The 14,428-nt window shown below is 46.8% G+C and overlaps 1 protein-coding gene across 2 annotated transcripts; it reads left to right on the top strand.

The window, feature by feature from the left end:
- Window positions 1-4,507: 4,507 nt before the first annotated feature.
- Window positions 4,508-14,160, top strand: PRKAB1 (protein kinase AMP-activated non-catalytic subunit beta 1). Of its 2 annotated transcripts, XM_054594048.1 has the most exons (8): window positions 4,508-5,051; window positions 7,282-7,445; window positions 8,568-8,661; window positions 8,941-9,055; window positions 11,122-11,255; window positions 12,566-12,634; window positions 12,850-12,893; window positions 13,558-14,160. In XM_054594048.1, exons 1-8 carry the CDS (start codon window positions 4,893-4,895, stop codon window positions 13,565-13,567), a joined length of 789 nt encoding a protein of 262 aa, XP_054450023.1. In that variant the 5' UTR covers window positions 4,508-4,892; the 3' UTR covers window positions 13,568-14,160. The 2 variants fall into 2 exon arrangements, with proteins under 2 accessions (XP_054450023.1, XP_054450021.1); XM_054594046.1 differs by having other exon boundaries at window positions 12,850-14,160.
- The last annotated feature ends 268 nt before the right edge of the window (window positions 14,161-14,428 follow it).

The following is a 14,428-nucleotide window of genomic DNA, read 5'->3' on the forward strand; positions in this document are numbered from 1 at the left end:
CCTCTCCCCCAAGGAACTGGAAGTAATAAATTTAAACTATCTTTTCAGTGGCAGTTGTTTCGTGACCTGTAGGTCTTACCATGCATGCATAAAACCAAAATCCCAGGTATGTTTTACAACAATATATTTTAGCCCAATTTTTAAAAGATAGCTAACTTTTAAAGAGCACTGAGAAAAGAGAGCTCCAAGTCAAATATGGTACATCTATGCCACAGTATTTTAACAAAGTAGTTACCAGTGCAGACTCAGAGGCCCTGGCTCGGTAGTTTAGTTGGTTAAAGTGTTGTACCAACATGCCAAGGTTGTGGGTTCAATTCCTGGTGAGGGCACATACAAGAGTCAACCAATAAATGCATCAGTAAGTAGAACAACAAATCTCTTCCTGTGCCCCACCCTCACCTTCCTTCCTCTCTAAAAAGCAAAAAACAAAAAAACCAAAAAAAAAAAAAAAAACAACAGAAAAAAGAATGTAGACACAGGAGTCAAATGCCCTGCATCTAAATGGTGACTTCATCATTTACTAACTATGCCTCAGTTTTCTCATATGAAAAGTGGGGATAATAACAGAATGCACCTTTTAGGGCTTTATAAGGATTAAATGGATTAAAACAAGGGAAGTGCTTAGGACAGTGCCAGGTATACAGTAAGCACTCTATAAATGTTAACATTACTGTTATGGAATCTGCAGCCATTTAAAAAATGAGGGAGATCTGTATGTGCTGAACTGGAAGTATATACTGCGGTGGGGGGGGAGTCCCAATTGTGTCAATTTCTTAAAGGAGAGAGATATAAGCAACTACTTTTTCTGGAAAAAGTTTTAAAACTATACCAAACTATGTCCCCCAAAAGTAAGAAACTCTCAACAGTTTATTTTGGGGGGAAGGAGATGTGAGGGAGAATTTTTTTTTATTAATACCTCCTATGTTACTTGAAGTTTTTACCATGTGCATTTACACCTAAAATTAAATTTAATTTTTTGGATGATGGGGGGAAGTATTTCTCATTGCTCTTTATTGCCACCTAGGGGGTGCTGAGGGTATTCCCTGCCATGATCACTATCAGTGGTGTTAACCTTATTCACTATAAATAAGTGACCACGCCTTCCTGATTTAGCATCTTACACCAAACAATTCATGACCTCCAACTTTCAGATTTCAGTGAGCTTGGTAACAATCAGAAACATAGATCCCTAATTATAAAAGTTTATAGATGTTAAAGCAAAATAAAATAAAAAACAAAAATACCCCAGTGGTCACTCCAGTGAGTGACCGACATTCCCCGCTTTATATTTTTAATATAACATTGATTAGCCTGAGCCATTGGCCCAGCCCAAATAATCTCACCTCACCCCTTACCCACTGATCTGTCCATAATGCCTACATTTTTAAATCTGTCTAGTTGCCTGTATTTGAATACTGGTTCCATGATGTCCTAGCTGTGTGACCTTAAACAAGTCACTTCACCTCTCTGAGCTTCAGTTTCTTCATTTATAAAACACAAGTGATTATGACAATAGATCCCTCACAGGACTCCTGGGGGGATTACGAGTTGATATACTAAACACAATGCCAGGTGCATACCAGGGCTTGATAGGCAAATTTCACTGTTAACACCTATAGCCTTCAAATCTCAACTTAATTGTCACTTCCACCAGGAAGCCTTCTTGGACCTCCTGACTAGGTCATGTCCCTCTCACTAGGTCACATTTCGTCTTCCTAACATTTGTCACAGACAACTGTTGGATGGATTGTTTGTATAATGTGCACATTTTTTGCCCAAATTTTTGAGAAAAAAAAATAAGGATGCACATTATACATGGGTATAATGATTATGTGCCATGGGTATAATAATCCTACATAGAACGCACACAAAAACCATGGGTGTGCATTATACACAGCAAAATACGGTATCTCTTTCCTACCTGATCATAAGCACCAAGGGCACAGCACGTGGGACTGGCTTTGCCCATTGTTCAGTTCCCAGGTCTCCCACAGAGCCTGCAGAATAGCAGTCGTGTACCACACATATTTATTGATAAAGAAATGAGTTAGAAAACTGAAGTCCTCTAAAAAATGACATGTTAACTAGAACAAGTGTCATGAACCCAGGTTCTGATGGGCTGGGTGACCTGTGTTGGGTGGGAGGGTCACCCTGCAAAAACAGTGCATATAAAATGAATTGGAAAATGGATGAACTATGCACCTCTACTATTTGCCCTTAGGACCAGCCCCAGGTTTTATTATTATTTTTTAAATCAAGGCCAGGGCTCCTGCTAGTCCTTGTGGTGTATTTATACAAATTAGAAAAAGGCACCCATTCCTCCAGGCAGGTGGAATCTCAGGACCTGCTTGCCTCCTCGGGTAGGTGCCCCTATGCAGGGCACATCTGCACATCCTCGGTTTCTGGGCTGTCTCATTGGTTGAAAACCACAGAAGGCACCCACAGGATAGCACTTATCTTCCGTGAGCCAAAGCAGAAGTCTTGAGACTTTCACGAAAGCATCTGCATAGCTCAGATTAGGAGTCCACTCTTCATGAGCTCTCCCTTATCTCTGAAGCTGTTTTGGAGAGAACCCAAAGCTCAACATCTTCGCGTCCAAGGCTTCCCCACTGACTATTGTGAGCAAGAAAAACAGCTCAAAATGTACACTGGGTTATCCGCTGGCCTCACTTGAGTCCCTTCTGGGCTCCTGTAGAACACCTTGCTTGCCTGTATTACTGCCTTTCTGAGACTCTGTTTCCACCTCTACTCTATGGATCTCATTGGGGCTGGAACCATGTCTTATTTCTTTTGTCTTTCAAAAATTCTTTTTAAATTCCAAAAGTAGTACATCCTTGAGGTAGAAAAATTTTCAAACAATACACTCAAGAGTGAAAGTCCTCTTTCTACCTTATTTTTCCAATCCCACTCCTATTCCCAGAGGAGGCCACTATTAATAGCATGTTGTATATCTTTCCAGAACTTACCATTTGCAAGCATAATAATGCCAGTAGAAGTACTAATGCTCATCCAATGTTTGCTAAGAGTCAGGTACTATTGCTAGGCACTTTTTGTTCTCAATTAATTCACAAAACAAGCTTACAAGGTGAGTGTTCTTTTTGTTCCCCATTTCACTAAAGAGAAAACCAAGGTGACACTTACTAAGCAGTAAGCAGAATTTGAACCCAGGCAGGCTGACTTCAGAGCTCACGCTCTTAACCTCTATTGTTCTGCCTCCTGCTTTTGGGATTTGGAACGCCATAGGCACATCTCCATTGTTATGCGGGCACTTCTCTTTCCTCCTTTTTAAAGGTTTCTTAGTATTCCATAAGAGGAATATATTTAATTCATTTATTCATTCTCCTACTGACAAACTTTTTAGAATTTTGCGGTTTTTCATCTCCTTATTTCTTCAAATCTAAGATTTGACTATGAAGCGCCCAGTTTCAGAGAGATTAAGATGTGCATCTCGGAATTAATAAAGTATGGCATTAGAGACAATACTGCAATGAATATGCCTGCATATAAATTTTCATGTGTGCATTTCTATGAAATTTTCCCAGAAGCAAAGCAAAACTGTGCACTGAAATGAGGTGCTTTCTTAAAAAAAAAATTTTGATAGTACTACCAAACTCCTCCCCCAGGAGGCCATAGTCATCTGTGTCTCGCATTTACTTACCACAATGGACGGCACTTTGCAGCCTCTAAATAAATGTTTGTTCAGTGGACAAAACGAATGACCACGTCCGACAAGTGCAAAGTATTTTGAAATAACTCACATGCAAAATACACACACAAACAAGAAAACCATGACAGTGACTTACAGAAGATTAATTTTAGTACCACATGTGTCCACACTTCTTGACAAAGCGCTGTCCACAGTAAGTGACATGCGTTAATAAATGCATTTTATGCAGAATAATGTGTCCAAAGTGATTGCAAAATTATCCGTCAAAAGGCGGTCAACTCAATTTTTAAAAAAAATACACGAACAACTCCATTTTACAATTCCCCAGGCTTTAGATGTGAGAAATTTCCAGAAATCTTATGGTCTGTCATTTTATTCAAACACCTGCAAAGCTACCGGCATCAGAATCACCTGGGGCACTTATTAAATGCACACTCCACCCCAGAGCTTCGAGGAATCACAAGTCCTGGGGACTAGGGCCGGAGAATCCGCATTTTACACAGGCACTCGAGGTGATTCTAAGGCACTCAAAGGAGTGAGAGTTAGTTCATTACAGGGCTTTTGGAAGATAAGTCTCTTAATTAAATTTGCCCTTTAGAATGAGCCCTGTGGCTGTAGTGTGAAGAAACTACAAGTGTTAACGACATCCCAAATACTTAATGGCAACACTCACCCCTAAGCAGGCAGGACGCCCCAGACGGCCGGCGCGCTGCCGCGCCCCCTGCCGGCCTTCAGCAGCCTCGTCCTGGGCCTCCCGGAACGGTCGACTGCGACTGCGCGCTCCGGAGCTCCCGGAGACCGCCTCAAGGCGACTGCGACCAAGCCAATCCTGACAGGAAGCGGAAGTAAGGCACTGTTTGCCTCGCACGTTTCGCGGGCCCCAGCTTTCCGCACCCTGTGGACCCAGCCAACTTGCGGAAGTGCCGGAAGCGGAAGTTGCTAAGAGGTTGGGGGAGTGGTCGGGAGTGTATCGGATTATCTTCGCGCTGTTTGGGTTCGTGCCGCTGCTGCTTGAGCAGGAAAAGTGCAGTCGTGAAACCTCGCCGGGCCTGCTGACCCGGCTCAAACCGGATTCTTGTGCGGAACCCTAGCCTGAAGGGTGCGGCACCCGGTGCTGCGACTCTTGGGTCCTGCGATTCCCCCCTGGTTCCGGAAGTCCCCTGTTCTTTCTTTGGAGTGAGGCCCGGCCCAGTCCGGTTTCCCGGTGTTCCCTCAGACCCCCGCCATGGGCAACACGAGTAGCGAGCGCGCCGCGCTGGAGCGACAGGGCGGCCATAAGACGCCCCGACGGGACAGCTCGGGGGGCACCAAGGATGGGGACAGGCCCAAGATCCTGATGGACAGCCCCGAGGACGCCGACCTCTTCCATTCCGAGGAAATCAAGGTGAGGGGAGGCGGGGGAACCCGATTCCCTTGACCGATGTTGAGGTCTGCTCGAGCCCCCCGATACAACCCTCTAAAACTCATCCTGAGAAGGAGGCGGGAGGTGATATTTCACCCTCTTTGCTTAAAAGCCCTATGGCTCTGCACGATCCCTCTTAGCAGTCCAGGAACCAGTGTCTAATTACCGATATGAGAAAGTCACCCCAGGGAGAAGGAACTCACTTCATTTAACATCATTAAGAAGAAAGCGGCTCTGGGACAGAGTTTCAAATTCTTAATTAAGATCGTAGAGCTAGCAGTAACTGAACTCCAGTCTCTGCTTTTCTCTTAGGTATACTAATTAATTTCACTGGGCGAAATCTTCCCTCCCCTGTAGGAAGACTGGCACTTTTTGGAGTGTTTGGTTTTGCAGTTCATTGTCCATTTTGGAGGTAAACCAAAGCACACGAGTAAGCTGAAAGTTAACAGCCCGCAGCAGCTGCCAGAGGGGCAGGGTCCTGCCTCAAGCGTTTGGTTCGCCCTCCGTGCCTAGAGCGCGCACAGAAGAGTCGGGCGGGTGGGTGAGAGCAGCAGATCAGCTTCTCTCCTCTGTTGTTTAAATATGACTTAGTATTTTAAACAGGCCAAAGCAAACATTTTTGCAGACCATATGTGGGCAGCCTGCTGCAGTCTGCTGTAATTTATCAAAAGGTCAGGAAATGATTCTTGACTCCTTACAGACAGACAGTGAAGCCAAGTTTAGGGGAAAGGAAGGTGCGCAGCCACTCACCTCCCGGCCCTGCTGGTCTTCTGCCAGCATTCACTTGCCTGTTAATCATCATTGGCCATTGAGCTGATTGCCTGGCAACTCATTCCAACTTTACTCACATTTTTTCTCAGATGCTGGGCTGGGAGATCACATTATTATCTTATATTCTCACTTGGATCTTGGCTATAAAGAATGTGCTTTTACTTGGCCTTACATCCTGTGATTTGAATTTGTTTTCCGAATCTGCTGAATTCCTGAGAAGCCTTGTGCAAAGGGTACTTTGAAATCATAGTTCTCCAACGACTTGACATCCCTTCCCCCAGGAATAATTTTGGCCTGAGGATGGCTATTTAAGGCATCATAAGAATCAAACTACTGTCTTCAAGAAGTATTTATTCTGCTCCTATTCCAAAACTTCTCAAAGAAATGTTTAGCTTACAGATGATCTGTGGAAAGTGATTTTAAATAGTGTCCATTTTAATTCCCTTGGAAGTTACTGAAATGATGTAGCAGGCACCCTGGACTGCTCCATATCCACCCCCTTCCCCCCACAAAAAAAGTCATGGATTCTTTTAACCATACTAATTTATAGTTTTGGCTGTGGTTAGTTATCATGTTCTCAGTGGAAACTGCTTCCAGTCTGTTATCCTTCAATATGCAGATCTTGTTAAGCTCAAGACATGCAGGCATCTTTTAAGAAACGGTCAGTATTTGAAGTGAAGGTGCCGAAACCCTGTTGGACACCTTTAAGGGTCTCTCCCAGCCCAGAACTCCTGCTCTTCTAGTCTTTGGCTTCTGACTAAGGAAAATGTAGCAGATCCAAAACCACACCTAGTTCACCCAGCATTGGGCTTGCTAATCTCTTTCTGTCTGAAACACCCTGGTTACACACTTTCCCACGCTAGAAGTGACTGTTTATCGTAATGAGGGTCGCCCTTTGTCTCAGCTTTTGCTTCCTGGTGTCCGGATGGCACTCAGTGAATATGGTTTTTCTCTTCCTCAGAATCTGGATTTGCTGATTTTCAAATTCACAGCTCTGGAGTTGTCCTAACACATTTTTATGTACTTCAAAATCTTAATTAAAGGAGGAAAAATGACCTTTATTAAGCTAATCTTGAATTCATTGCAGTCTACTTCCAAGTGAGTTTTATCATTTCTCCTAGAATTTTAATGCAGCCCTCTTTAATAACAGCACTAATAGTAGCAGATCATTTTTAAGCACTTACTAGGTGTCACTTACTAGACACTATGAAGAGCATTTTACTTGGCCTTTCTCACTTCACAACCACCTTAAATTGTTATTTTTATTATCTCCATTTTGCCAGTGGGGAAACTGACATACAACTAGTCAGTTAAGGGGCCTGAATATGAACTAGGTAGTAACAGCTGCCTCTTTAGAATGAATTGTCAATATTAGGGTAACTGTCTATGTAGGGAGCTCACTAATGACTTCCTGTCTCTGAGTAAACTGCTCTGTTTCTAGGCTCCAGAGAAAGAGGAATTCCTGGCCTGGCAGCATGATCTGGAAGTGAATGACAAAGCACCTGCCCAGGCTCGGCCCACGGTGTTTCGGTGGACAGGGGGCGGAAAGGAAGTGTATCTGTCTGGGTCCTTCAACAACTGGAGTAAACTTCCACTCACAAGAAGGTGATCGCCTGGGAGTGTTCACATATTGTCTCAACCCAGGGATGCTTGTGTTTCTAAACGACCTCGGGCTGAATAGAGAGAGACGTTTTCATAATATAGATGCAGAATGGAAAAACTCTCTTGCTTAATAATTCAAAGGACTCAGTTCTCACACCCAAGTAATCTCTAGGTTTAGAGCGCAGTTAATCATGAGTATTTCTATTGCAGACATCTTCCATTTCCAAGAATCAGCTATGTGTTTGTTCAGGCAGGACTCCTCCTTCAGAAAAGGAAATCTTCCTAGTGCTGTAGAGAAAGCACACAGCTAGGAATCTTCAAGACCAGGATTTGAGTCCACATTGGCCGAGCTAACCTGTCAGTAACATCGGAGCCTTGGTATTCCTGTCTGTTAGGAGGGACTGTTGGATCAGATGATCTCTGAGGTTCCTTCTAACTTTGACTTTCTGTGTATTACTTTTGTTTGAAAGGTACATGTTATGTGGGCATCCTGAACAATGCCCAGTAAAATAGTTCATCAGGAGCCCTAGCATGGACTTCTGTATCAAAGTGTTAGTGAAAAATCGCCTTCTCTGGGCCAGGCCTGATTATTGTCAGGGGACCGCCTGCTCTTTGAGGGTAACGTTGGTATAGGAGCAGGCCACTGGGCACAGTTACAGAGTCACTCCAAGTCAGTGGAACAAAACAATCAAATGAAAGAGGTTTTCTGGAACCTTTTCAGCAGTTATGTTTGTTTAGAGAACTATTTGTTGTGCATCCTAGTCCATCGATTCCCTGTCATGCCCACGGCAAACTGACACACAGTAGAGCCCAGCAGCGGGCTGTCTTGCGCTGCCACCCTCCTTGGCGTGCAGCCTGCCAGGAGATTTGCATGCAAGTTGAGAAGGGCAGATGCCTGTTAGCTGACCTTTTGAGCGAAGGGGTTTTGCAAGAAAACATTGCATTCCTGCTTCCTTGTCCATTTTCTAGATTAAGATCACTTTGTTGAATTGTTTGCATTGCTTAAAAATGTTTATACTCCTGCAGTTTACATGGGAAGGTTTTGTTGTGTTCTATGGCTGGTTTTGTAAGTAAGCTAAGAGGGCAACCTGCCAGCTGAAAACCTCTGCTTCCTTTCCCTAACAGCCACAATAACTTTGTAGCCATCCTGGACCTCCCGGAAGGAGAGCATCAGTACAAGTTCTTTGTGGACGGCCAGTGGACACACGACCCTTCTGAGGTACTCTCCTCCTCCTGCCCTCTGTCCTCAAACTGCCACACAGTCCAGGCAGTCGCTTACAGATGGTTGCCAGGTCCCGTCGTCCTGCTGGTAGAAGTCCCTGTGTGTGTGGCTGAGCCAGATACCAGTGCTGATTATCAGACTATTGGCACACTTGACCAGGAGGAGCAGGTGGGCCAGGCAGGAGCTGAGCCCAGCCAGCCCGGAGTTCTAAATCCTCTAAAGAGTAACCCCAGAGACCTTCCATGTTATGATTTCTGCCTGTCTGTCTCTTCCCAGCCAATAGTAACCAGCCAGCTTGGCACAGTTAACAACATCATTCAAGTGAAGAAAACTGACTTTGAAGTATTTGATGCTTTAATGGTGGATTCCCAAAAGTGCTCCGATGTGTCTGGTATGAACACAGTTATTTTATACCACATGTGTGCAGGTGGGGGCTGTGCAGCCTAGAAATACTGTTTCTCTCTCCTCTTACTCTTGAGCTCAAGCTGCCACACTGGGTGGACATTTATAGCTCCCCAAGGAGCCACAGAACTAATTCCTAATTCTGCATGGTCAGGTTGTTGGAATCTAGCCCCAAGGGAGCATTATGTCATTTGGTGGGGGAGAGGGGTCTCCAGGATTCAGTAAGTCTGCCTGGCCACAGAGAGCAGACGGTTGAAACAGAACCAGGGCTTTGTCTCATGCCCGGGGTAGGCCCCAGAGGCCTGGGACTTCTGCCTCGGGTCCGTTACGCGCCAGCGCTGCGGAAGCCTGCCAGCCCCCTGCCTGCGCCCAACCCGCTCAGGGTGCCTGCAGCGTGTCAGCCTGACAGGTGATAAACGGGCACCTCGGTGACCGCGGCCATCGCTTGTGTAGTGCATGAGCACGCTGTCGAGGGGGGAGACTCACCGCAGGAAGTAGGCTGCACAGCACAACCTGCTCGGGACAGTCTCAAAACTTTCCCGTCTTTCTAGAGTCATCCCAATCAGATCTTTGAATCAATTGCTTCCCATCCAAACCCACAGGAAGAAACTGCCTGGAAACGTAATACAAACAGTTCAGAGGGAAGGATATCTTGTCATCTGAAGTGTCAACAGCAACTGCACTGCAGGGTTTTTAACAGTTCCCAGGCCTCTGTGGGTGGCAGGACTAAGCCTGCCAGACTAAGAAAATGGATTCAGTTCAGTTTGTAAGATGATTCTTCATTGTCCCCTGGCTGGACCTGGAGGTCCTGCCACCAGGATCTCTTGTTCTTGTCAGCTTAGAAATAACAATGGCAAATAGACCGTGGTGGGTTTGCTGTGGCTGACAACTCAGGTTGTTGTTGAGTAGGAACTGGAGATCCAAAAATCACATTCTGTCTGGCTAACTACCTAATCTTTTAGAGAAACCATTTATTTCTTTGTCAGATAGATGGGAAATGCCCAAATATCCCCTCCTTACTGATAGATGTAATTCTGAGCCACATACTGAAACTTTTAGTCACAGTTTCACAGCATAGATCACGTGGGGACAGAAAAGAGACCCCTCGCTGCTGGTAAACCCACTTCAGGCTCTCTGTAGACTTCTCATATTTAGACACTTTCTTAAAGTCTGTATTTCCTCCCAGCGGCTCGGTTTTCTGCACTGAATGCTTTCCTCAGTTTCCTGCTGGGATGGGGGTGGGTCGCGTGACAGGAGCCTGTTCCCTAGAGAAGGACGGCGAGGGAGTTGGCAGCACCAGGCCGTGTCAGGTTCATTCCAGCCAGTCCGAGGGTCAGGCGAGCAGCCCCATCCCGGTCGCCCTCTGAATAACAGCGCAGTCCCTTCCAGCTGGCCAGACGTCACTGAGCTGCTTTCTCCCTTATGAAATACTGCACTTCTAAAGCTTCTTAATACATCTGTGTAATGGAGATGTCCAAGCAAGAGTTTGAAAGGAACCTGAGAGTGATAGAGTCAAGCGCCTTTAGAGATCCAGTTTTCAGTTTTGTTTTGAAATGTGCCCATGCCTCATATAACCTGTTTTCACCGCTGCCTCTGTATAGACAGGCCGCTTTATCTTCTATTTCATTCTGGCTGGTGGTGCTCATAACTTGGGCATAGCTGCTTACGCCTCACTTGATGCCTTGAGCTTCTTTGCAGCATTTGCCAGCCGAGCCCAGAGGGAGAAGAGCATTACTCGGCATGGCGTGTCCTGTTAGGTTATTGTGAACAGCTTCCTTATTAGTCTGACCCAGACTCCCTGGGTTTGCCACAACTGCTGTCTGCCGCCATGGGCTCATAAGTTCACTGCTGAATCTTACGCCAGTCACCCAAATTCCAGGAGGGTTTTCTCACTGCCTCTGCTCTCGCCCCGGGGCCTGTATGTCCTTCAAAAGAATATAAATCTGTACTGAGGGAACAAGAGCCAGGCAACACGAGACAGCGCTGCAAATTAAGTGAGTCTGCTCCTCGGCTCCTAATTTTCAAAGTAAATGTCCTGTCACCATCTCCCAACAGAGCTGTCCAGTTCCCCGCCAGGACCCTACCACCAAGAGCCCTATGTCTCCAAACCAGAGGAACGGTTTAAAGCACCGCCCATCCTCCCGCCGCACCTGCTACAGGTCATCCTGAACAAGGACACGGGCATCTCTGTGAGTACACAGCGTCTGGCTGTCTCCTGCAGAGCAGCTGGTAGAAAAGCTCGGTGTCGCCTGCCAGTGTCGATTGCTAGGTCCACCTCTGCCCTCGAGTGTGGGTACTGCCTCCCCGGCCAACAAAGCCTGCCTGAACTTTTCTTCCTTGCATTTCAGTCCTGCCTCAGCCTAAGCCCCGTTCCTTTTAAGTTTCATGACAAAATATATAACATGCTCAGCGAGCTATGTGATAGAAGTCCTCCTTTGGCCCCCAGATCTTAGAATCTAGTTTTAATCATCAAACTGCCTTCAGAAGCATGATTGCTCTTGGATCAAAAGTTGAGGTGTCTGGGTAACTTTACTCTGGGAGGTTCATATTATTCGCAAAAAGAAGGGTGGATCCTCCATGGCCCTGAAGAACATGCTGTTATTCCCTCATGATTAATCTTCCTTTTCATTTAACCCGAATTGCCTGGTTCCCCAGCTCAGGAATGCGCGGCCTCATTCTAGAGAGTCTCAATGTTCTTCAGCTTTGTCCAAGCCACCACCTAAAAGGCACCCGTTTACAAGGTGAAAAGCACACGGGGCTGTGGCTCTGGACGCCGCGCGGAAGGCGTACACACAGGCTGAGACAAGGGACTGAAGGCCGGTACGTGCAGGCGCCCGCTGCTCTCAGCGCGGGCTCCCCGGGCCTGGAGCGCCTGAGCGCGCATCTGATGGCCCAGACGGCTTTTCCCCCACACCTTTTCTCTTTTGAATTAGTATTTATACAACTGGGGAGTGAATGGTACATTGAAAAAAAAAGGGCCAAATTTCTGGTTTCTCTTCAAAAACTGAACGGCATGGCAGCATTAAGTGCTAGTCCTGTGTGAGCCTTTGCGAGTCACCGCTGCCCCCCGCATCCATGTCCTCCAGGCTCCCTGTCTGTGCCTTACGGACATAAGTTTGCGGCCTGCCACTCAGGACTGTTTGGTATGACGGGTGTCCTGCTTTCTCTGAAAGAGCTCATAGGACAGCCCCTTCCTCCTGTCCCTCCTTCAGTAAGAGGAGAGAGCCACAGGCCATGCTTTATAGAGTCCAAGGTAAGGCCTGGCCAGAGACACAGAGCAATGAGCCCGGCATGCACACAGGGCCTCCCCTCAGTTGGGGCGTGAGGCGTGGCCACCTCGTCTCACCCGTCTTCATGGACCGGCCTTCTCGCTGCCTGACTGAGAACGGGCACGAGAGGCCACCTCCCTTCCTGCGTTTCCGGTGCTGTGAAATAGAGCGGGAAAGTCTTCTTCATTTCCAAATCCTGAATACTCATGTCTGCTTCTCCTCTCTCACAGTGCGATCCAGCTTTGCTTCCTGAGCCCAACCATGTCATGTTGAACCACCTCTATGCGCTTTCGATCAAGGTAATGGCACATTTGTTGCTGTTGGGGCTGTGATTCTCCAAATGCGCCCTGAGGCCCGCTAGCAGCAGAATCACCTGGAGTTCATATCTAAAGACCCTGTGGCTCCAGCCCTCAAGGCAGGCCCAGGAAGCTGTTTTGGTTAAGCCCCTCGGTGATTCTCATGCCCTCTAAGCGGAAGTCCCTGATCATTTGATCATTTCCGCCCTCTCTCTCAGGATGGAGTGATGGTGCTCAGCGCGACCCACCGGTACAAGAAAAAGTATGTCACCACCTTGTTATACAAGCCCATATGAGGAGCTGGGAGCCAGCGGTGGGCCCCGGGGGACAGTTTGCACCACCAGGCTACACGCGTGCATGCTTCCCACTGGAGGGAATGGACTGTAAATTTCCCATTTCACACTCTAGAAGCCATTTCATGCCCACCCTAGTCCTCCCTGACGGTCTGTTCCGGGTACAGCAGCTCCTTACGCTCCTCGGCCTGAAACGGTTGGCTCAACCCCCGGTGGCCGAGAACGGAGTAGGGGACAGGAGGCCTGCAGCCCCTGCAGGGCGTGACCAGTGCGGTTCCATATGCACGTCCGCCCGCCCAGCTGGCCATGGAGATTTTTCTTAAGCCAAAAACAAACACTAGCCACTTTGGTAGCAAAAATCTGGGAAGCAGCGATCAAGGCCACACAAAATTTCTAAGTGTATGTATGTTTTTAAGGCCATGAGCTTGTTCCTGTTAGGCCTGGCTCTAGCACTAACAACAAGTACAATGTTCGTGTTGTCCTCTGAAGTCAAAGCAGTTTTGTCTCCCGTTCTCTGCTCCAGGGAGGTGTAATTTCTGTAGAAATTAGAACCTGTCTGAGTTCCAGGTGAAGTTTTACAATTGCTATTTACACTCTGTACACTTAAGTTTTGTTTTGTTCTGTTTTTAACAGAGGTGGCTGACTATACAGCCCTAGGGCAGCTTTCTAATTGCCCCAACTAGAGTATAGATCATGTGAACAAACTGCTCAGCAATAATCTGTTCTCAGAACAGACTTTGGAAACTTGCTGCCGGACTTCTCCATTTAAGTTGGGTGTTCCTGGGGACTGACCACTGTTAGCTGGATGGTCAACCAGCTTTTTACTCTCATCATAACGAGGTGACAGTGTAACCCTGAAAACTCTGGGGAAGCACCCTACCCTAGCCTATGCCACCTTGCTCAGGACCTCTGTCCCTACCTAGCAAAGAAGGCTGCAGCAGTTACTGTTGTTTATTCTGTCAGGAACTTAGAACTCTTACAATAGCCTTCTAAATTGTGTCGGGAAGACATCCTTTGGACCAAAGCAAACCTCTACGCTCGGCTTGGTTTCCATGGAGATGCCACAGATGTTCCCATTAGTGCAGGTTCCTGTCCCCAAGTCAACAGAAGCTGTCATTGTGCCCTCTGTTCCTTCTGGGAGATGGAGGAACAAGCTTGTTTCCGGTACTTGTTTGGAAAATCCAAGTCTGGGATACCCTTTTTGCTACTGTTTTCAAAACACTGAATTATTCTCAATTTGACATACAGGTTCCAATAAAGCTTTGTAAAAATAATGGGATGTGCACTTAGAGAAAGCTTTGATTCCGCCCGCCCCCCCCCCCGCCCCCCCCCCCCTGGTTTGGAAAAGAGACTGGAATTCTTCCAGAGGTTTATTGAGTGTCATGCTTTCCAATCATTTTTGTGCCTCGGCACACGCTGAAAATGGCGCCATACGGGGCACACAGGAGTGAGGCTGTGGCAGCCCCAGGGCTGAGGCCGCTGCTTCCACACACACAGTTTGAAA

The sequence above is a fragment of the Pteronotus mesoamericanus genome, unplaced genomic scaffold (genome assembly GCF_021234165.1).
Source record: "Pteronotus mesoamericanus isolate MK-2021 breed Mesoamerican mustached bat unplaced genomic scaffold, CSHL_Meso_final scaffold_507, whole genome shotgun sequence".
Classification (NCBI taxonomy): Eukaryota; Metazoa; Chordata; class Mammalia; order Chiroptera; family Mormoopidae; genus Pteronotus; species Pteronotus mesoamericanus.

Coding starts and splice junctions, on each gene's coding strand:
- PRKAB1 (XM_054594046.1), top strand. CDS start 4,893: ATGGGCAACACGAGTAGCGAGCGCGCCGCGCTGGAGCGACAGGGCGGC. Junction 7,446..8,567: donor AAACTTCCACTCACAAGAAG/GTGATCGCCTGG, acceptor TTTCCCTAACAG/CCACAATAACTTTGTAGCCA. Junction 9,056..11,121: donor AAAGTGCTCCGATGTGTCTG/GTATGAACACAG, acceptor ATCTCCCAACAG/AGCTGTCCAGTTCCCCGCCA.